General features: G+C 56.9%; 1 protein-coding gene across 1 annotated transcript in view; it reads left to right on the forward strand.

Annotated features, from left to right (window-relative positions):
* LOC136569895 (5-aminolevulinate synthase, erythroid-specific, mitochondrial-like) overlaps positions 1–22136 on the forward strand; it is a 33481-nt gene that overhangs the window by 5386 nt on the left and 5959 nt on the right. The window contains exons 3-9 of the mRNA XM_066570249.1: positions 596–730; positions 3400–3477; positions 7481–7688; positions 16492–16676; positions 19625–19804; positions 20065–20229; positions 21378–21646. Of these exons, the coding sequence (XP_066426346.1) occupies positions 596–730; positions 3400–3477; positions 7481–7688; positions 16492–16676; positions 19625–19804; positions 20065–20229; positions 21378–21646 (1220 nt within the window). The remainder of the gene's footprint in view (positions 1–595; positions 731–3399; positions 3478–7480; positions 7689–16491; positions 16677–19624; positions 19805–20064; positions 20230–21377; positions 21647–22136) is intronic.

Genomic DNA, 22136 nt, shown 5'->3' on the forward strand with positions numbered 1-22136 from the left:
GGGGATTTTGGGGTGTTTGGGGGGGTGGGGAGGAGTTTTGGAGGGGTTGTGAGAAGTTTTGGGGGATTTTAGGGGATTTTGGGGGGGTTTGGGGCTGGGGGGAGGTTTTAGGGTGGGGGAGGGAAGTTTTGGGGTTTCAGGGGAGTTTTTGGGGGGTTCGGGGGAGTTTTTGGGGTTTTGGGCTGAGTTCCAGAGAAGTTTTGAGGGGGGTGGAGGAGTTTTGCGGAGATTTGGGGGGATTTGGAGGAGTTTTGGGGTGTTTGGGGTTTTTTGGGGGGTTTTTGAGGAGTTTTGGGGGAGGTTTTAGCTTTTTTTGGGCTCATTTTGGGTTTTTTTGAGGAGTTTTGGGGTTATTTAGTTTTTTGGGGGCGATTTTATGGTTTTGGGGGGGTAATTTGGGCTTTCTTGAGGGTTTTCAGGATGATTTCGGGCTTTTTTTGGGGTAATTTTGGGAACCGGGTAAATCTGGTGCATCTTTGAGCGCTTTCGGGGCCATTTTGGGGTTGGTTTTTGCCGCGTTTCGGGCGCGGTTTTTTCGGGCGCGGTTTTGCGATTTGGGGGCGCTGCCCCCCCCTGACCCCCTCCCCCTCCCCAGGTGCCCCCCCCGAGGGGTCCCCGTGTCCCTTCATGGCCATGGGGGGCGCGGGCGGGGAGGGGCCCCCGTTCGTGCAACGCGCGGCGCCCGAGCTGCAGGAGGACGTGAGCGCCCCCGGGAGCCCCCCCGAGGCAGGTGAGGAATGGGGAACCCCCCTGGGACAGGTGAGAGATTTGGGGATCCCCCCCCGGAAACCCCAGAACAGGTGAGAGATTTGGGGATCCCCCCCCGGGACCCCTCCGGGACAGGTGAGGAACGAATGGGGAACCCCCCGGGACAGGTGAGAGATTTGGGGATCCCCCCCCGGAAACCCCGAGGCAGGTGAGAAACGGGGACCCCCCCCTGGGGAACCCCCCGGGACAGGTGAGGAATTTTGGGGAACCCCCCTGGGGAACCCCCCGGGACAGGTGAGAGATTTGGGGATCCCCCCCCGGAAACCCCGGGACAGGTGAGGAATGGGGAACCCCCCTGGGGAACCCCTGGGACAGGTGAGGAACTGGGAACCCCCCGGGCAGGTGAGAAACGGGGACCCCCCCCTGGGGAACCCCCCGGGACAGGTGAGGAATTTTGGGGAACCCCCCTGGGGAACCCCCGGGACAGGTGAGAGATTTGGGGATCCCCCCCGGGACCCCTCCAGGACAGGTGAGGAACAAACGGGGAACCCCCTGGGCAACCCCCCCGGGACAGGTGAGGAATTTTGGGGACCCCCCGGGACAGGTGAGGAATTTTGGGGACCCCCCGAGGCAGGTGAGGAATTTTGGGGAGCCCCCTGGGGACCCCCCCCCCCAGGATTTGATCACTTGAGGGAGCCCCCTTGAGCCAGGTGAGGATTTTGGGGACGACCCCCCCCTTGAAACAGGTGAATATTTTGGGGACCCCCCCGGGGGTCGTGATCACTTTGGGGACCCCCCTTGAGCCAGATGAGGATTTTGGGGACCCCCCCCGGGGGACGTGGGGACTTTGGGGACCCCCCCCCTTGAGGCGGGTGAGCATTTGGGGACCCCCCCGAGCCCCCCCCTTGAGGCAGGTGAGGAATTTGGGGACCCCCCCTGGGACAGGTGAGAGATTTGGGGATCCCCCCCGGGGGTCGTGATCATTTTGGGGACCCTCCTCCCAAGCCAGGTGAGAATTTTGGGGATCCCCCCTTGAAACAGCTGAGGATTTTGGGGACCCCCCCAGGACAGGTGAGAATTTGGGGACCCCCTGTCCTACGCCAGGTGAGGATTTTGGGGAGCCCCCCGGAGGGATTTCATCCCTTTGGGGTCCCCCCCTTGAGACAGGTGAGAATCTGGGGACCCCCCCGGGACAGGTGAGAATTTGGGGACCCCCCCCGGGGACATGGGGACTTTGAGGACCCCCCCTTGTGGCAGGTGAGGAATTTGGGAACCCCCCTCCCAAGCCAGGTGAGGATTTTGGGGACCCCTCCCGGGGACAAGTGAGGATTTTGGGGACCCCCCCCCTTGAGGTGGGTGAGAGTTTTGGGGTCCCCCTCCCAAGCCAGGTGAGGAATTTGGGGACCCCCTGGGACAGGTGACAGATTTGGGGACCCCCCCCCCCCGGGATTTGATCACTTTGGGGAGCCCCCCCTTGAGCCAGGTGAGAGTTTTGGGGATGGACAGGTGAGAATTTGGGGACCCCCCCTGGGGACGTGGGGACTTCGGGGACCCCCCCCTTGTGGCAGGTGAGGATTTTGGGGAGCCCTCCTGGGGGATTTGATCACTTTAGGGAGCCCCCCCTTGAGCCAGGTAAGAGTTTTGGGGACCCCGCCCCTCCCAAGTCAGGTGAGGATTTTGGGGACCCCCCCAGGATTTGATCCCTTTGGGGTCCCCTCCTTGAGGCAGGTGAGAATTTGGGGACCCCCCCGGGACAGATGAGAGTTTTGGGGACCCCTCCCAAGCCAGGTGAGAATTTGGGGACCCCTCCCGGGGGATTTGATCACTTTAGGGAGCCCCCCCTTGAGCCAGATAAGGATTTTGGGGACCCCCCCCGGGTGTCGTGATTACTTTGGGGACCCCCCCCCCTTGAAACAGGTGAGGAATTTGGGGACCCCTCCCGGGACAGGTGGGAGTTTTGGGGATCCCCCCTTAAAACAGGTGAAGAATTTGGGGGCCCCCCTGGGGACGTGGGGACTTTGGGGACCCCCCCTTGTGGCAGGTGAAGATTTTGGGGACCCCCCCGGGGGTCGTGATCACTTTGGGGACCCCCCTTGAGCCAGGTGAGAGTTTTGGGGACCCCCCCTCCCAAGCCAGGTGAAGATTTTGGGGACCCCCTGGGAGGGTTTGAACACTTTGGGGACCCCCCCCCCCAGCCAGGTGAGAGTTTTGGGGACCCCCCCTTGAAACAGATGAAGATTTTGGGGACCCCCCCGAGGGATTTGATCACTTTGGGGAGCCCCCCCTTGAAACAGGTGAGAATTTGGGGACCCCTCCGGGACAGGTGAGAGTTTTGGGGACCCCCCCTCCCAAGCCAGGTGAGAATTTTGGGGACCCCCCCAGGGAATTTGATCATTTTGGGGAGCCCCCCCCTTGAAACAGGTGAGGATTTTGGGGAGCCCTCAGGACAGGTGAGAATTTGGGGACCCCCTCGAGCCCCCCCCTCGAGCCAGGTGAGAATTTTGGGGACCCCCCCTCCCACGCCAGGTGAGAATTTGGGGAACCCTCCCGGGCGATTTGATCACTTTGGGGAGCCCCCATTGAAACAGGTGAGGATTTTGGGGACCCCCCCCCAGGATTTGATCACTTTGGGGAGCCCCCCCGGGACAGGTGAGAATTTGGGGACCCCCCCAATGACCTTTGACCCCCCAGAGGCCCTGGATTGGCTGTTGGAATTTGGGGACCCCCCCGAGGACCCCCCCGAGCGGCGGCCGGAGGAGACCCTGCCCGGTGAGGGGGAGGGGAATTGGGGGGGATTTGGGGGATTTTGGGGTTCGGGGGGATTTTGGGGGGGATTTGGGGGGACCCGGGGAGAATTTTGGGGGGTTTGGGGGGGGATTCGGGGTTCGGGGCAGTTTGAGGGGGATTTTGGGGGGCATTTTTCGGGAATTTGGGGGCAATTGGGAGGGATCAGGGGAGAATTTGGGGTTCGGGGGGGATTTTGGGGGATCTTGGGGGATTTTGGGGGGATTTGGGGGGACCCGGGGAGAATTTTGGGGGGGTTTGGGGTGGGGGAATTTGGGGTTCGGGGGAGTTTGAGGGGGATTTTGGGGGGCATTTTTCGGGAATTTGGGGGGGATCTGGGGAGAATTTTGGGGGATTTGGGGTTCGGGGGGGATTTTGGGGGGGCTGCAGGAAGATTTTGGGGGATCCGGGGGGATTTGGGGTTCGGAGGAGTTTGGGGGATTTTGGGGCATTTTGGGGGGAATTTTTTGGGGGATCTGGGGAGAATTTGGGGTTCGGGGGGGATTTTGGGGGTTCTTAGGGGGGATTTGGGGGGACCCGGGGAGAATTTGGGGGGGATTTGGGGGGGGGGGATTTGGGGTTCAGGGGAGCTTGAGGGGGATTTTGGGGCATTTTTGGGGGCATTTTCGGGGATTTGGGGAGAATTTTGAGGGATTTGGGGTTCGGGGGGGATTTTTGGGGGGATTTGGGGGGGCTGCGGAAAGATTTTGGGGGATTCAGGGGGATTTTGAGGGGTTTGGGGGGATTTTGGGGTTCAGGGGAGTTTGAGGGGGATTTTGGGGCATTTTGGGGAGCATTTTTGGGAATTTGGGGGGATTTGGGGAGAATTTTGGGGGATTTGGGGTTCGGGGGGGATTTGGGGGGGCTGCAGGAAGATTTTGGGGGATTCAGGGGGATTTTGAGGGGTTTGGGGGGGATTTTGGGGTTCAGGGGAGTTTGAGGGGGATTTTGGGGCATTTTGGGGAGCATTTTTGGGAATTTGGGGGGATTTGGGGAGAATTTTGGGGGATTTGGGGTTCGGGGGGGATTTGGGGGGGCTGCAGGAAGATTTTGGGGGATTCAGGGGGATTTTGAGGGGTTTGGGGCGATTTGGGGGTTCCAGGGGGTTTGGGGGGGATTTTGGGGCATTTTGGGGAGCATTTTTGGGAATTTGGGGGGATTTGGGGAGAATTTTGGGGGATTTGGGGTTCGGGGGGGATTTGGGGGGGCTGCAGGAAGATTTTGGGGGATTCAGGGGGATTTTGAGGGGTTTGGGGGGGATTTTGGGGTTCAGGGGAGTTTGAGGGGGATTTTGGGGCATTTTGGGGAGCATTTTTGGGAATTTGGGGGGATTTGGGGAGAATTTTGGGGGATTTGGGGTTCGGGGGGGATTTGGGGGGGCTGCAGGAAGATTTTGGGGGATTCAGGGGGATTTTGAGGGGTTTGGGGGGGATTTTGGGGTTCAGGGGAGTTTGAGGGGGATTTTGGGGCATTTTGGGGAGCATTTTTGGGAATTTGGGGGGATTTGGGGAGAATTTTGGGGGATTTGGGGTTCGGGGGGGATTTGGGGGGGCTGCAGGAAGATTTTGGGGGATTCAGGGGGATTTTGAGGGGTTTGGGGCGATTTGGGGGTTCCAGGGGGTTTGGGGGGGATTTTGGGGCATTTTTGGGGCCATTTTTGGGAATTTGGGGGGATTTGGGGAGAATTTTGGGGGATTTGGGGTTATGGGGGGGATTTGGGGGGGCTGCGGGAAGATTTTGGGGGATCCGGGGGGATTTTGAGGGGTTTGGGGCGATTTGGGGGTTCCAGGAGGTTTGGGGGGGATTTTGGGGCATTTTTGGGGGCATTTTTTGGGAATTTGGGGGCAATTGGGGGGGATTTGGGAGGGGGGGGGGGTCCGGGAAGAATTTGGGGGGATTTGGGGTTCGGGGGAATTTTTGAGAGGATTTGGGGGGCTCCAAAGAGATTTTGGGGTATCTGGGGGGATTTTGGGGTGCAATCAGAGTCTTTGGGGTGCGGGGGTCCTGGGGGGGGACTTTGGGTATTTTGGGGTCCCCCCACCAAGGCCTTTCCCCCCAGGAGCTTTTAGGGGGCCCCTGACCCTTCCCCACGAGGCGGTTTTTGGGGTGATGTTGGATTTTGGGGTGACGGTGGATTTTGGGGTGACGGTGGATTTTGGGGGGCCCGGGCAGGGTTTGGGGTGCAGTTTTGGGGTGCACTTTTGGGGTCGGGTTTTGTTTTGTGGGGTGCGATTTAGGGGTGGGATTTGGGGTCTCTGTAGGGTTTTAGGGTCCAGTTTTGGGGTGCGGTTTTGGGGTCTCTGGAGCGTTTTTGGGATGCAGTTTTGGGGTCCCTGTAGGGTTTTAGGGTCCAGTTTTGGGGCGCGGTTTTGGAGTCTCAGGAGGGTTTTGGGGTGCGGTTTTGGGGTGCGGTTTTGGGGTCTCTGGACGGTTTTTGTGTGCACTTTTGGGGTCTTTGTAGGGTTTTAGGGTCCGGATTTGGGGTGCAGTTTTGGAGTCTTGGGAGGATTTTTGGGGGCAGTTTTTGGGTCTCTGTAGGGTTTTTGGGTGCAGTTTTGGGGTGCAGTTTTGGGGTGCAGTTTTGGAGTCTTAGGAGGGTTTTTGGGTCGCAATTTTGGGGTCTCTGTAGGGTTTTTGGGTGCAGTTTTGGGGTACAGTTTTGGAGTCTCTATAGGATTTTTGGGTCACAGTTTTGAGGTCTCTGTAGGATTCCGGACTCGGGGTTTTTTTGGGGTGCACTTTCGGGCTCGGGGCAGTTTTGGGGCTCCCCCCGACCCTTTGTTCCCCCCAGAGGACGCGTTCCCGTACGAGGCGGTTTTGGGGTCTCTGTAGGGTTTGGGGTACAGTTTCAGACCCGGGGTTTTTTTGGGGTGCACTTTCGGGCTCGGGGCAGTCTCGGGGCAGTTTTGGGGCTCCCCCCGACCCTTTGTTCCCCCCAGAGGATGCGTTCCCGTATGAGGCGGTTTTGGGGTCTCTGTAGGGTTTGGGGTGCAGTTTCAGGCTCGGGTTTTTTTCGGGGTGCAGTTTCGGGCTTGGGGCAGTTTTGGGGCTCCCCCTGACCCCGTTTTCCCCCCACAGGACGCGTTCCCGTACGAGGCGGTTTTGGGGTCCCTGTAGGGTTTTGGGTGCAGTTTCCGACCCGGGGTTTTTTGGGGTGCAGTTTCATGCCCGGGGTTATTTTTGGGGCTCCCCCCTGACCCTTTCTCCCCCCCAGAGGACGCGTTCCCGTACGAGGCGGTTTTGGGATCTCTGTAGGGTTTTGGGTGCAGTTTTGGGGTACAGCTTTGGGTCCCTATAGGGTTTTTGGGGGGCATTCTTGAGGTCTCCGTAGGATTCCAGACTCAGGGTTTTTTTGGGGTGCACTTTCGGGCTCGGGGCAGTTTCGGGGCAGTTTTGGGGCTCCCCCTGACCCCGTTTCCCCCCCAGAGGACGCGTTCCCGTACGAGGCAGTTTTGGGGTCCCTGTAGGGTTTGGGGTGCAGTTTCAGACCCGGGGTTTTTCGGGGTGCAGTTTCGGGCTCGGGGCAGTTTTGGGGCTCCCCCCTGACCCTTTGTTCCCCCCAGAGGACGCGTTCCCGTACGAGGCGGTTTTGGGGTCTCTGTAGGGTTTGGGGTGCAGTTTCAGACCCGGGGTTTTTTTGGGGTGCACTTTCGGGCTCGGGGCAGTCTCGGGGCAGTTTTGGGGCTCCCCCTGACCCCGTTTCCCCCCCAGAGGACGCGTTCCCGTACGAGGCAGTTTTGGGGTCTCTGTAGGGTTTGGGGTGCAGTTTCAGACCCGGGGTTTTTTTGGGGTGCAGTTTCATGCCCGGGGTTATTTTTGGGGCTCCCCATTGACCCTTTCTCCCCCCCAGAGGACGCGTTCCCGTACGAGGCAGTTTTGGGGTCCCTGTAGGGTTTGGGGTGCAGTTTCCAACCCGGGGTTTTTTGGGGTGCAGTTTCATGCCCGGGGTTATTTTTGGGGCTCCCCATTGACCCTTTGTTCCCCCCAGAGGACGCGTTCCCGTACGAGGCGCTGCTCGGGGCGCGCCTGGCGGGGCTGCGCCGCTCCCACACCTACCGCGAGTTCACGGCGCTGGCGCGGCGGGCGCGGGACCCCCCGAGCGCCCTCCTGGGGACCCCCCCCCGCCTGGTGCAGCTCTGGTGCTCCAACGATTACCTGGGCATGAGCCGGCACCCCGAGGTGCTGCGGGCGGCCAGGTGGGCACCCCCAAACTGAAACACCCCGAGATCCCCCGAAATCCCCTGAAACTCCCTGATATATCCCCTGAAATTCCCTTAAATCCCCTGAAATATCCCCTGAAATACCACCTGAAATAGCACTAAAATCCCCTGAAACATCCCTTGAAATATTCCCTGAAATATTCCCTGAAATAGCACCAAAGTCCCCTGAAATTCCTTTAAATATCCCTGAAATATCTCCTGAAATTCCTTTAAATATCCCCTGAAATTCCCTGAAACATCCCATAAATACCACCTGAAATAGCACCAAAATCCCCTGAAATATCCCCTGGATTTCTCTGAAATTCCCTTAAATATCCCTGAAATATCCCCTGAAATTCCTTTAAATATTCCCTGAAATTCCCTTAAATATTCCCTGAAATACCAAAGCACCAAAATCCCCTGAAATTACCTTAAATATTTAGTGAAATTCCCATAAATATCCCCTGAAATATCCCCTGAAATTCCCTGAAATTCCCTTAAATATTTACTGAAATTTATCCCCTGAAATATCTCCTGAAATAGCCCCAAAATCCTCTGAAATTCCCTGAAATATCCCCTGAAATATCCCCTGAAATTCCCTTAAATATTCCCTAAAATACCACCTGAAATAGCACCAAAATCCCCTGAAATATCCCCTGAAATATCCCCTGGAATTCTCTGAAATTTCCTTAAATATTTACTGAAATTCCCTTAAATACCCTGAAATATCTCCTGAAATAGCTCCAAAATCCCCTGAAATTCCCTGAAATATCCCCTGAAATTCCCTGAAATATTCCCTGAAATTCCCTGAAATATCCCCAAAATCCCTGGAAATATCTCCTGAAATTCCCTTAAATATTCCCTAAAATACCACCTGAAATAGCCCCAAAATCCCCTGAAATATCCCCTGAAATATCCCCTGGAATTCTCTGAAATTTCCTTAAATATTTACTGAAATTCCTTTAAATAACCCTGAAACATCCCCTGAAATAGCACCAAAATCTCCTGAAATTCCCTTAAATATCCCTGAAATATCTCCTGAAATTCCTTTAAATATCCCCTGAAATTCCTTGAAATATCCCCTAAAATACCACCTGAAATAGCACCAAAATCCCCTGAAATATCCCCTGGATTTCTCTGAAATTCCCTTAAATATCCCTGAAATATCTCCTGAAATTCCTTTAAATATCCCCTGAAATTCCCTTAAATATTCCCTGAAATACCAAAGCACCAAAATCCCCTGAAATTACCTTAAATATTTACTGAAATTCCCATAAATATCCCCTGAAATATCCCCTGAAATATCCCCTGAAATTCCCTTAAATATTTACTGAAATTTATCCCCTGAAATATCTCCTGAAATAGCCCCAAAATCCTCTGAAATTCCCTGAAATATCCCTGAAATATCCCCTGGAATTCTCTCAAATTTCCTTAAATATTTACTGAAATTCCCTTAAATTGCCCTGAAATATCTCCTGAAATAGCCCCAAAATCCTCTGAAATTCCCTTAAATATCCCTGAAATATCCCCTGAAATTCCCTTAAATATTCCCTAAAATACCACCTGAAATAGCACTAAAATCCCCTGAAATTCCCTTAAATATCTCTGAAATATTCCCTGAAATTCCTTTAAAAATTCCCTGAAATTCCCTGAAATATTACCTGAAATTCCCTGAAATATCCCCAAAATCCCTGGAAATATCTCCTGAAATTCCCTTAAATATTCCCTAAAATACCACCTGAAATAGCACTTAAATCCCCTGAAATATCCCCTGGAATTCTCTGAAATTCCCTTAAATATTTACTGAAATATCTCCTGAAATAGCCCCAAAATCCCCTGAAATTCCCTTAAATATCCCTGAAATGTCCCCTGAAATTCCCATAAATATCTCCTGAATTTCCCTTAAATAGCCCTGAAATATCCCCTGGAATTCTCTGAAATTTCCTTAAATATTTACTGAAATTCCCTTAAATAACCCTGAAATATCTTCTGAAATTCCCTTAAATATTCCCTGAAATATCCCCAAAATCCCTGGAAATCTCTCCTGAAATTCCCTTAAATACCTTGAGATTCCCTGAGATTTCCTTACATTTACTGAAATTCCCTTAAATTCCCTTAAATATCCCCTGAAATTCCCTTAAGCATCTCTTGAAATTCCCTGAAATAGCCCCAAAATCCCCTTAAATATCCCTGAAATCCCCATGAATACCCCAAAATCCTCTGAAATATCCCCTGAAATTTCCCAAAATCCCCTGAAATTCCCTTCAATTTTCCATAATCCCCCCCAACCCCCTCCAAACCCCCCAAATCCTCTTCAAGCCCCTGAAACCTTTCCCAAATCCCCCCTCAAACCCCCCAAATTCCCCTCAAACCCCCCAAATTCCCCTCAACCCCCCAAATTCCTCCCCAAATCCCCCTCAACCCTCCAGATTCCCCCCAAATTCCCCCAAATCCCCTCCCAATCCCCTCCAACCTCCCCCAAACCCCCCAAATCCTCCCCAAATCCCCCCCAAGTCCCCCCCAAACCTCCCCAAATCCCCTTCAGCCCCCCGAAATCCTTCCCAAATCTTCCCCAAACCCCGAAATCCTTTCTAAATCCCCCAAAAATCTTTCCCATATCCCTTCCAACTCCCCCTAAACCACCCGAAATCGTCCCCAAACCCCCGAAATCTGCCCCAAATCCCCTCCAAGCCCCCAAAATCCTTCCCAAATCCTCCTCAAACCCCCAAAATCTGCCCCAAATCCCCTCCAAGTCCCCCCAAAATCCTTCCCAAATCCTTCTCAAACCCCCCAAAATCTGCCCCAAATCCCCCCCAAACATGCGAAATCCTCCTGAAATACCCCCCAAACCCCCCAAATCCTCCCCAAATCCCTTTCAACCCCCTGAAATCCTTCTCAAATCCTCCCCAAGCCCCCCCAAATCTCCCTCAAATCCCCCAAAATCTCCCCTAACCCCCCACAAATCCTTCCCAAATCCCCTTCAAATCCCCCAAATCCTCCCCAATTCCTTCTCAAATCCATCCAAATCCCCTCAAACCGCCCCAAATCCCCCCAAATCCTTCCCAAATCCCCCCAAATCCTTCCCACCCCCCCCCAAATCTTTCCCAAATCCCCCTCAAATCTCCTCCAAACCCCCCAAATGCCCTTCAACCTCCCGAAATCCTTCTCAAATCCCCCACAAATCCTTCTCAAATCCCCCAAATCTCCCCCAAATCTCCCTCAGACCTCCCCCAAACCGCCCCCAAATCTCCCACAAATCCCCCCCAAATCTCCCCCAAACCCCCTGAAATCTTCCCCAAACCCCCCAAATCCTCCCCAAATCCCCTTCGAGCCACCGAAATCCTTCTAAAATCCCCCTTGAATCCATCCAAATCCTCTTCAAACCCCCGAAAATCCCCCGAAAATCCCCCAAATCCCTGAAATCTTTCCCAACCCCCCCAAATCTTTCCCAAATCTCCCCCAAACCCCCTCAAATCTCCCCCAAATCTTTCCCAAATCCCACAAAATCTCCCCCAAACCTCCCCAAATCTCCTCCAAAGTGCCCCAAATCTCCCCCAAATCTCCTCCAAACCCCCCGAAGTCTTCCCCAAACCCCCCCAATCTTCTCCAACCCCCCCAAATCCTTCCCAAACCCCCCCAAATCTCCTCCAAACCCTCCGAAATCCTTCCTAAATCCTCCTCAAACGCCCTCCAAACCCCCTCAAAACCCACCCAAATCTCCCCCAAACAGCCCCAAATCTCCCCAAAACCTCCCCAAATCTCCCCCAAACCCCCCGAAATCTTCTCCAAACCCCCCAAATCCTCCCCAAATCCCCTTCAAGCCACCGAAATCCTTCCAAAATCTCCCTCGAATCCATCCAAATCCTCTTCAAACCCCCCCAAATCTCCCCCAACCCCCCCGAAATCTCCCCCAACCCCCCCAAATCCCCCCAAATCTCCCAAAAACCCGCCGAAATCTTCCCCAAACCCCCGAAATCCTTTCCAAATCCCCTTCAAGCCCCCGAAATCCTTCTCAAATCCTCCTCAAATCCATCCAAACCCCCTCAAACCCCACCCAAATGTCCCACAAATCCCCCTCAAACTCCCCCAAACCCCCCAAATCCTCCCCAAATCCCCTTCGAGCCACCGAAATCCTTCCAAAATCCCCCTCGAATCCATCCAAATCCTCTTCAAACCCCCCCAAATCTCCCCCAAACTGCCCCAAAATCTCCCCCAACCCCCCCAAATCTCCTCCAAATCCCCCGAAATCTTTCCCAAATTTCCCCCAAACCCCCTCAAATCTCCCCCAAATCTTTCCCAAATCCCACAAAATCTTCCCCAAACCCCCCAAATCCCCCCAAATCTCCCCCAAACCTCCCCAAATCTCCCCCAAACTGCCCCAAATCTCCCCCAAATCTCCTCCAAACCCCCCGAAGTCTTCCCCAAACCCCCCCAAATCCTTCCCAAACCCCCCGAAATCCTTCCCAAATCCCCCTCAAATCCATCCAAACCCCCTCAAACCCCACCCAAATCTCCCTCAGACCACCCCAAATCCCCCCAAATCCCCCTCAAACTCCCCCAAACCCCCCGAAATCCTCCCCAAACCCCCCGAAATCCTCCCCAAACCCCCCGAAACCCTCCCCAAACCCCCCAAAATCCTCCCCAAACCCCCCGAAATCCTCCCCAAACCCCCCGAAATCCTCCCCAAACCTCCCAAACCCTCCCCAAATGTCTTTCTCAGGGCGGCTCTGGTTGCTCACGGGCTGGGCGCGGGCGGCACCCGCAACATGGCGGGCACGGCTCCGCTGCACGGGGCGCCCAAATCCCCTCAAAGCCCCCAAAATCCTTCCCAAATCCCCCTAAAATCCCCCCCAAATCCCCTCAAACCCCACCCAAATCTCCCTCAGACCACCCCAAATCCCCCTCAAACTCCCCCAAATCCTCCGCAAATCCCCTTCAAGCCACCGAAATCCTTCCAAAACCCCCCTTGAATCCATCCAAACCCTCTTCAAACCCCCTCAAATCTCCCCCAAACCGCCCCAAATCTCCCCCAAATCCCCTGAAATCTTTCCCAAACCCCCCCAAATCTCCCGAAATCTTTCCCAAACCCCCCCAAATCTTTCACAAATCGCCCCAAATCTCCCCCAAATCCCCCGGTCTCCCCCAAAACCGCCCCAAATCTTCCCAAATCTCCCGAAATCTTTTCCATACCCCCGCAAATCTCCCCCAAGCCCCCCCAAACGCCCCCAAGCCCTCCAAAATCTTTCCCAAACCCCCCAAATCTCCCCCAAACCCCCCAAAATCCCCCCCAAATCCGTGTTCCAGGGCGGCTCTGGTTGCTCACGGGCTGGGTGCCGGGGGCACCCGCAACATGGCGGGCACGGCTCCGCTGCACGGGGCGCCCAAATCCCCTCAAAGCCCCCAAAATCCTTCCCAAATCCCCCTAAAATCCCCCCCAAATCCCCTCAAACCCCACCCAAATCTCCCTCAGACCACCCCAAATCCCCCTCAAACTCCCCCAAACCTCCCCAAACCCCCCAAATCCTCCCCAAATCCCCTTCAAGCCACCGAAATCCTTCCAAAATCCCCCTCGAATCCATCCAAATCCTCTTCAAACCCCCCCAAATCTCCCCCAAATCGCCCCAAAATCTCCCCCAACCCCCCCAAATCTCCTCCAAATCCCCCGAAATCTTTCCCAAATTTCCCCCAAACCCCCTCAAATCTCCCCCAAATCTTTCCCAAATCCCACAAAATCTTCCCCAAACCCCCCCAAATCTCCCCCAAACCTCCCCAAATCTCCCCCAAACTGCCCCAAATCTCCCCCAAATCTCCTCCAAACCCCCCGAAGTCTTCCCCAAACCCCCCCAAATCCTTCCCAAACCCCCCGAAATCCTTCCCAAATCCCCCTCAAATCCATCCAAAGCCCCTCAAACCCCACCCAAATCTCCCTCAGACCACCCCAAATCCTCCCCAAATCCCCCTCAAACTCCCCCAAACCCCCCGAAATCCTCCCCAAACCCCCCGAAATCCTCCCCAAACCCCCCAAAATCCTCCCCAAACCCCCCGAAATCCTCCCCAAACCCCCCGAAATCCTCCCCAAATGTCTTTCTCAGGGCGGCTCTGGTTGCTCACGGGCTGGGCGCGGGCGGCACCCGCAACATCGCGGGCACGGCTCCGCTGCACGGGGCGCCCAAATCCCCTCAAACCCCCAAAATCCTTCCCAAATCCCCCTCAAATCCCCCCCAAATCCCCTCAAACCCCACCCAAATCTCCCTCAGACCACCCCAAATCCCCCTCAAACTCCCCCAAATCCTCCCCAAATCCCCTTCAAGCCACCGAAATCCTTCCAAAATCCCCCTCGAATCCATCCAAATCCTCTTCAAACACCCCCAAATCTCCCCCAAATCGCCCCAAAATCTCCCCCAACCCCCCCAAATCTCCTCCAAATCCCCCGAAATCTTTCCCAAATTTCCCCCAAACCCCCTCAAATCTCCCCCAAATCTTTCCCAAATCCCACAAAATCTTCCCCAAACCCCCCAAATCCCCCCAAATCTCCCCCAAACCTCCCCAAATCTCCCCCAAACTGCCCCAAATCTCCCCCAAATCTCCTCCAAACCCCCCGAAGTCTTCCCCAAAACCCCCCAAATCCTTCCCAAACCCCCCCAAATCTCCTCCAAACCCTCCGAAATCCTTCCCAAATCCCCCTCAAATCCATCCAAACCCCCTCAAACCCCACCCAAATCTCCCTCAGACCACCCCAAATCCTCCCCAAATCCCCCTCAAACTCCCCCAAACCCCCCGAAATCCTCCCCAAACCCCCTAAAATCCTCCCCAACCCCCCCCAAATCCTCCCCAAACCCCCCAAAATCCTCCCCAAATGTCTTTCTCAGGGCGGCTCTGGTTGCTCACGGGCTGGCGCGGGGGGCACCCGCAACATGGCGGGCACGGCTCCGCTGCACGGGGCGCCCAAATCCCCTCAAAGCCCCAAAATCCTTCCCAAATCCCCCTAAAATCCCCCCCAAATCCCCTCAAACCCCACCCAAATCTCCCTCAGACCACCCCAAATCCCCCTCAAACTCCCCCAAATCCCCTTCAAGCCACCGAAATCCTTCCAAAACCCCCCTTGAATCCATCCAAACCCTCTTCAAACCCCCTCAAATCTCCCCCAAACCGCCCCAAATCTCCCCCAAATCCCCTGAAATCTTTCCCAAACCCCCCCAAATCTCCCGAAATCTTTCCCAAACCCCCCCAAATCTTTCACAAATCGCCCCAAATCTCCCCCAAATCCCCCGGTCTCCCCCAAAACCGCCCCAAATCTTCCCAAATCTCCCGAAATCTTTTCCATACCCCCGCAAATCTCCCCCAAGCCCCCCCAAACGCCCCCAAGCCCTCCAAAATCTTTCCCAACCCCCCCAAATCCTCCCCAAACCCCCCAAACCCTCCCCAAATGTCTTTCTCAGGGCGGCTCTGGTTGCTCACGGGCTGGGCGCGGGCGGCACCCGCAACATGGCGGGCACGGCTCCGCTGCACGGGGCGCCCAAATCCCCTCAAAGCCCCCAAAATCCTTCCCAAATCCCCCTAAAATCCCCCCCAAATCCCCTCAAACCCCACCCAAATCTCCCTCAGACCACCCCAAATCCCCCTCAAACTCCCCCAAACCTCCCCAAACCCCCCAAATCCTCCCCAAATCCCCTTCAAGCCACCGAAATCCTTCCAAAATCCCCCTCGAATCCATCCAAATCCTCTTCAAACCCCCCCAAATCTCCCCCAAATCGCCCCAAAATCTCCCCCAACCCCCCCAAATCTCCTCCAAATCCCCCGAAATCTTTCCCAAGTTTCCCCCAAACCCCCTCAAATCTCCCCCAAATCTTTCCCAAATCCCACAAAATCTTCCCCAAACCCCCCAAATCCCCCCAAATCTCCCCCAAACCTCCCCAAATCTCCCCCAAACTGCCCCAAATCTCCCCCAAATCTCCTCCAAACCCACCGAAGTCTTCCCCAAACCCCCCCAAATCCTTCCCAAACCCCCCCAAATCTCCTCCAAACCCTCCGAAATCCTTCCCAAATCCCCCTCAAATCCATCCAAACCCCCTCAAACCCCACCCAAATCTCCCTCAGACCACCCCAAATCCTCCCCAAATCCCCCTCAAACTCCCCCAAACCCCCCGAAATCCTCCCCAAACCCCGCGAAATCCTCCCCAAACCCCCCAAATCTTCCCCAAGCCCCCCAAAATCCTCCCCAAACCCCCCAAATCCTCCCCAAATGTCTTTCTCAGGGCGGCTCTGGTTGCTCACGGGCTGGGCGCGGGCGGCACCCGCAACATCGCGGGCACGGCTCCGCTGCACGGGGCGCCCAAATCCCCTCAAAGCCCCAAAATCCTTCCCAAATCCCCCTAAAATCCATCCAAACCCCCTCAAACCCCACCCAAATCTCCCTCAGACCACCCCAAATCCCCCTCAAACTCCCCCAAATCCTCCCCAAATCCCCTTCAAGCCACCGAAATCCTTCCATAATCTCCCTCGAATCCATCCAAATCCTCTTCAAACCCCCCCAAATCTCCCCCAAATCTCCCCCAATCCCCTCCAAATCTCCCGAAATCTTTCCCAAACCCCCCCAAATCCTTCCCAAACCCCCCCAAATCTCCTCCAAACCCTCCGAAATCCTTCCCAAATCCCCCTCAAATCCATCCAAACCCCCTCAAACCCCACCCAAATCTCCCTCAGACCACCCCAAATCCTCCCAAATCCCCCCCAAATCTCCCCCAAACCCCCCGAAATCCTCCCCAAACCCCCCGAAATCCTCCCCAAATGTCTTTCTCAGGGCGGCTCTGGTTGCTCACGGGCTGGGCGCGGGCGGCACCCGCAACATCGCGGGCACGGCTCCGCTGCACGGGGCCCTGGAGCGCGCCCTGGCGCGGCTGCACCGCCAGCCCCGCGCCTGCCTCTTCTCCTCCTGCTTCGCTGCCAACGACACCGCGCTGGCCACGCTGGCACGGCTGCTGCCAGGTACCCGCACCCCGAAAACCGCGGCGAGCCCCAAAAACCGCCACGCGAACCCCAAAGGCGCAGGGAGCCCGAAAACAACGGAGAGGGAGGCGCGAATTGGGTGGGAAACGCCCCCCCCCCCCCCCAAAAAACCCCGCCCTGGTGGGAGGGGAAAGTCGGGAGGTTCTGGTTGTGAGAACCCCAAAAACCCTCTTGGGAACCCCCAAAAAATCCATCAGGGCACCCCAAAACCCGCGGGGAACCCCAAAACCCACAGGGAGCAAAAAAATCCTGAACGGGATCCATGAATTGGGTGAGAACGGCCCCAAAAAATCCCGCCCTAGGGGGAGTGAAAAGTCCTGAGGTTCTTGTGAGAACCCCAAAAACCCGCCTGGGAACCCCAAAAATGCGCTGGGCAGCCCCAAAACCCGCGGGGAACCCCGAAACCCGCGGGGAGCAAAACAAATCCTGAATGGGATCCGTGAGTTGGGTGGGAACGGCCCCAAAAAATCCCCGCCCTGGTGTGGAGTGAAAAGTCGGGATGTTCTGGTTGTGAGAACCCCAAAAACCCGCTTGGGAACCCCCAAAAAACCCATCAGGGCACCCCAAAACCCGCGGGGAACCCCAAAATCCACAGGGAGCCAAAAAAATCCTGAACAGGATCCGTGAATTGGGTGGGAACGGCCCCAAAAAATCCCACCCTGGTGGGAGTGGAAAGTCCTGAGGTTCTGGTTGTGAGAACCCCAAAAACCCTCTTGGAAACCCCAAAAACCCTCTTGGAAACCCCAAAAACCCTCTTGGGAACCCCGAAACCCGTCACGGCACCCCAAAACCCGCGGGGAACACCAAAAAATCCTTCAGAGCAGCCCAAAAACCACGGGGAACCCCAAAACCCGTCAGAGGACCCCAAAACCCATGGGGAACCCCAAACACCTGCCACGGCACCCCTAAATCTGCCACGGTACCCCAAAACCCGCGGGGAGCCCAAAACAAACCAGAGCGGGACCCATGAATTGGGTGGGAACCACCCCAAAAAACCTCACCAGAAAACCCCGTCCTGAAAAGTGGGGAGGTTCTGGTTGTGAGAACCCCCAAAAACCCTCTTGGGAACCCCCAAAACCCATCAGGGCACCCCAAAACCCGCGGGGAACCCCAAAACCCGCGGGGAACAAAACAAATCCTGAATGGGATCCGTGAATTGGGGGGAACCCCCCAAAAACCCCATCCTGGGTGGGGGTGAAAAGTCCTGAGGTTCTTGTCATGAGAACCTCTTGGGATTCTCGTGGGAACCCCAAAATCCCTCTTGGGAACCCCAAAATCCCTCTTGGGAACCCCAAAACCCAGGGGCAGCCCGAAAAAACGGAGCAGGATCCGTGAATTGGGTGAGAAGCCCCCCAAAAAATCCCCACCCTGGTGGGGAGGGAAAAGTCCTGAGGTTCTTGTGAGAACCCCAAAAACCCGCTTGGAAACCCCAAAAATGCGCTGGGCAGCCCCAAAACCCGCGGGGAACCCCAAAACCCGCGGGGAGCAAAACAAATCCTGAATGGGATCCGTGAATTGGGGGGGAACACCCCAAAAATCCCCGCCCTAGGGGGAGTGAAAAGTGGGGATGTTCTGGTTGTGAGAACCCCAAAAACCCGCTTGGAAACCCCAAAAACCCGCTTGGAAACCCCAAAAACCCTCTTGGGAACCCCAAAACCCGCCCCGGCACCCCAAAAACTCTTCAGAACACCCCAAAACCCACAGGGAACCCCAAAACCCACAGGACCCCCAAAACCCTGCATGGCTTTTGGGGGACGTGGGGTTTTGGGGCGCTGAGGAGCACGGAGGGGTTTTGGGGTGCTTCGAGGTTTTGGGGTTTTTTTGGGGTGCTGATGGATCCGGGTCAGTTTTGGGGTGGCTTTTTAGGGGTTCCCATGAATCGGGTGGGGTTTTTGGGGTGCTGAGGGTTTCAGGTGGTTTTGGGGTGGAGTTTTGGGGTCCTGATGGGTTCTTGGGGTTTTTGGGGTGGGGTTTTTGGGGTTCCCATGAATCGGGTGGGGTTTTTGGGGTGCTGAGGGTTCCGGTGGGTTTTGGGGTGGCTTTTTGGGGTGCCGGAGGTGTGGGGCAGTTTTGGGGTGGCTTTTTAGGGGTTCCCATGAATCAGGTGGGGTTTTTGGGGTGCTCTGAGGGGTTTTTGGGGTTTTTTGAGGTGCTGATGATTCCGGGCAATTTTGGGGTGGGGTTTTTGGGGTTCCCATGAATCAGGTGGGGTTTTTGGGGCTCTGAGGGGTTTTTTGGGGTGGGGTTTTTTGGGGCGCTGAGGGGCAGAGCAATTCCAGGGTGGATTTTTTGGGGCATTGATGGGATTTTTTTAGGGTTTTTTTTGGGGTTTAATGGGCAGAGCAATTTCTGGGTGGGATTTTTGGGGTGCTGAGGGGTTTTTGGGGTTTTTTGAGGTGCTGATGATTCCGGGCAATTTTGGGGTGGGGTTTTTGGGGTTCCCATGAATCGGGTGGGGTTTTTGGGGTGCTGAGGGTTCCAGTGGGTTTTGGGGTGGCTTTTTGGGGTGCCGGAGGTGTGGGGCAGTTTTGGGGTGGCTTTTTAGGGGTTCCCATGAATCAGGTGGGGTTTTTGGGGTGCTGAGGGGTTTTTGGGGTTTTTTGAGGTGCTGATGATTCCGGGCAATTTTGGGGTGGGGTTTTTGGGGTTCCCATGAATCGGGTGGGATTTTGGGGGCTCTGAGGGGTTTTTTGGGGTGCTGACGGGCAGAGCAATTCCAGGATGGATTTTTTAGGGCACTGATGGATTTTGGGGTGCTCAGGGACAGGGCAATTCCAGGGTGGGATTTTTTCGGGATTTTTTTAGGGGTTTTTTTGGGGTGCTCAGGGGCAGAGCAATTCCAGGGTGGGATTTTTGGGTTTTTTTTTGGGGCGCTGAAGGGCAGGGCAGGATTTTCGGGGCGCTGATGAGTTTGGGGGTGCCCGCAGGCTGCCAGTTCTTCTCGGACGCGGGGAACCACGCCTCGATGGTGCAGGGCATCCTGCGCAGCGGCGCCCCCAAACACGTCTTCCGCCACAACGACCCCCAGCACCTGGACGAGCTCTTGGGGCGCAGCCCCCCCGGGCTCCCCAAAATCGTCGCATTCGAGTCCGTCCATTCCATGGATGGTGAGCGAAGGGCACCCCAAAAACACATCATCCCCCCAAATCCCCCCAAAACCACCCTAAAATCCCCCCACAATCCCCCAAATCCCCCCCAATCTGCTCCGCACCCCCCAAATCCCCCCAGGCTCCCCCGTGCCGCCGCCAGGCTCCAGAGCGCCCTCCGGTGGTGCCCGGTGCCATTGCACCCGCTCACCCCAAAACCGCCCCAAAACCGCCCCAAAACCCCACAAATCTCCCCAAAACGCCCCAAAATCCCCCCTCAGGCTCCATCGCGCCGCTGGCCGAGCTCTGTGACGTTGCCCACGCCCACGGGGCCCTGACCTTCGTGGACGAGGTTCACGCCGTGGGGCTCTACGGGGCCCGGGGCGGCGGCATCGCCGAGAGGGACGGGGTCACCAACAAGGTGGACGTGGTGTCCGGGACCCTCGGTACGGGGGGGACCCCGAAAATGGGGAGGGGGACCCCGAAAATGGGGGGAGTACAACCCGAAAATGGGGTGTCCGGGACCCTCGGTATGGGGGGGACCCTGAAAATGGGGAGGGGGACCCCGAAAATGGGGGGAGTACAACCCGAAAATGGGGTGTCCGGGACCCTCGGTATGGGGGGGACCCTGAAAATGGGGGGAGAGACCCCAAAAATGGGGGGAGAGACCCCAAAAATAGGGGGAGGACACCCCGAAAATGGGGGGGGAGGGACCCTCGGTATGGGGGGGGACCGAAAATGGGGAGGGGGACCCCAAAAATGGGGGAGAATGGAACCTGGGGTGTCCGGGACCCTTGGTACAGGGGGGATGCCGAAAATTGGGAGGGACCCCAAAAAGCGGGGGGAACACCCCGAAAATGGGGGGCGGGACCCTCGGTACAGGGGATACTGAAAATGGGGGAGCAGGACCCCAAAAATGGGGGGGGGAAGGGACCCTTGGTAAGGGGGATACCCCAAAAATGGGGTGGGACATCCCAGAAAATGAGGGCAGACAGGGAGCCTGGGGTGTCGACGACCCTCAGTACAGGGGGGACCCCAAAAATGGGGGGTGGGCAGAACCCACATGGGTGCACACAGGGCATGGGGGGTTCTAGGGGTTTCCATCGGGTTTTGGGGTCTCCATAAGGGTCTGGGGGGGATCCTTCGGGGTTCGGGGGTCTCCCTGCTGATTTTGGGGTGCCCCCCGCCCCGCTGTGCCCAGGGAAGGCGCTGGGGGCCGTGGGGGGGACACCCCAAAAACGGGGGCGGGCAGAACCCACCTGGGTGTAACTTGTTGTGGGGGGGTCTGGGGGGTTCCTTCGGGGTTCGAGGGCTCCATAAGGGTCTGGGGGGGGGTCCTTCGGGGTTCGGGGGTCTCCCTGCTGATTTTGGGGTCCCCCCCCGCCCCGCTGTGCGCAGGGAAGGCGCTGGGGGCCGTGGGGGGGACACCCCAAAAACGGGGGCGGGCAGAACCCACCTGGGTGTAACTTGTTGTGGGGGGGTCTGGGGGGTTCCTTCGGGGTTCGGGGGCTCCATAAGGGTCTGGGGGGGGTCCTTCGGGGTTCGGGGGTCTCCCTGCTGATTTTGGGGTCCCCCCCCGCCCCGCTGTGCGCAGGGAAGGCGCTGGGGGCCGTGGGGGGGTACATCGCGGGCAGCGAGGCCCTGGTGGACGCCGTGCGCTCCTTCGGCCCCGGCTTCATCTTCACCACGGCGCTGCCGCCCGCCGTGGTCGGGGGGGCCCTGGCGGCCCTGAGGGTTTTGGGGAGCCCCGAGGGGGGCGCCCTGCGCCGCTCGCACCAGCGCAACGCCAAACACCTGCGGGTGCTGCTGCGGGACCGCGGCGTGCCCGCGCTGCCCGCGCCCAGCCACATCGTGCCCGTGCCCGTGAGTGCCCGGCCGTGGGGGTTTGGGGGGGTTTTAGGGGGATTTTGGGGGATTTTAGGGAGATTTTGAGGGATTTTAGGGGGATTTTGGGGCGGTTTTAGGGTGAGCGGGTGCAATGGCGCAGGGCACCACTGGGGGGCGCTCTGGAGCTTGGGGGGGCGTGTGGAGGAGTCTGGGGGGACTTTGGGGCGGTTTGTGGGGTTTAGGGGGGGTTTGGGGCAGATTTGAGGGGGGTGCCCACACTGCCCGTGCCCAGCCACATCGTGCCCGTGCGTGCCCGGCCGTGGGGCTTTTGGGAGGGTTTGAGGGGGTTTGGGGGATTTTAGGGAGATTTTGAGGGATTTTAGGGGGATTTTGGGGCGGTTTTAGGGTGAACGGGTGCAATGGCGCAGGGCACCACTGGGGGGCGCTCTGGAGCTTGGGGGGGATCGTGGAGGAGTCTGGGGGACTTTCGGGCGGTTTTGGGGGGTTTTGGGGCGGATTTGAGGGG

This window comes from Molothrus aeneus, unplaced genomic scaffold (genome assembly GCF_037042795.1).
Source record: "Molothrus aeneus isolate 106 unplaced genomic scaffold, BPBGC_Maene_1.0 scaffold_30, whole genome shotgun sequence".
NCBI lineage: Eukaryota > Metazoa > Chordata > Aves > Passeriformes > Icteridae > Molothrus > Molothrus aeneus.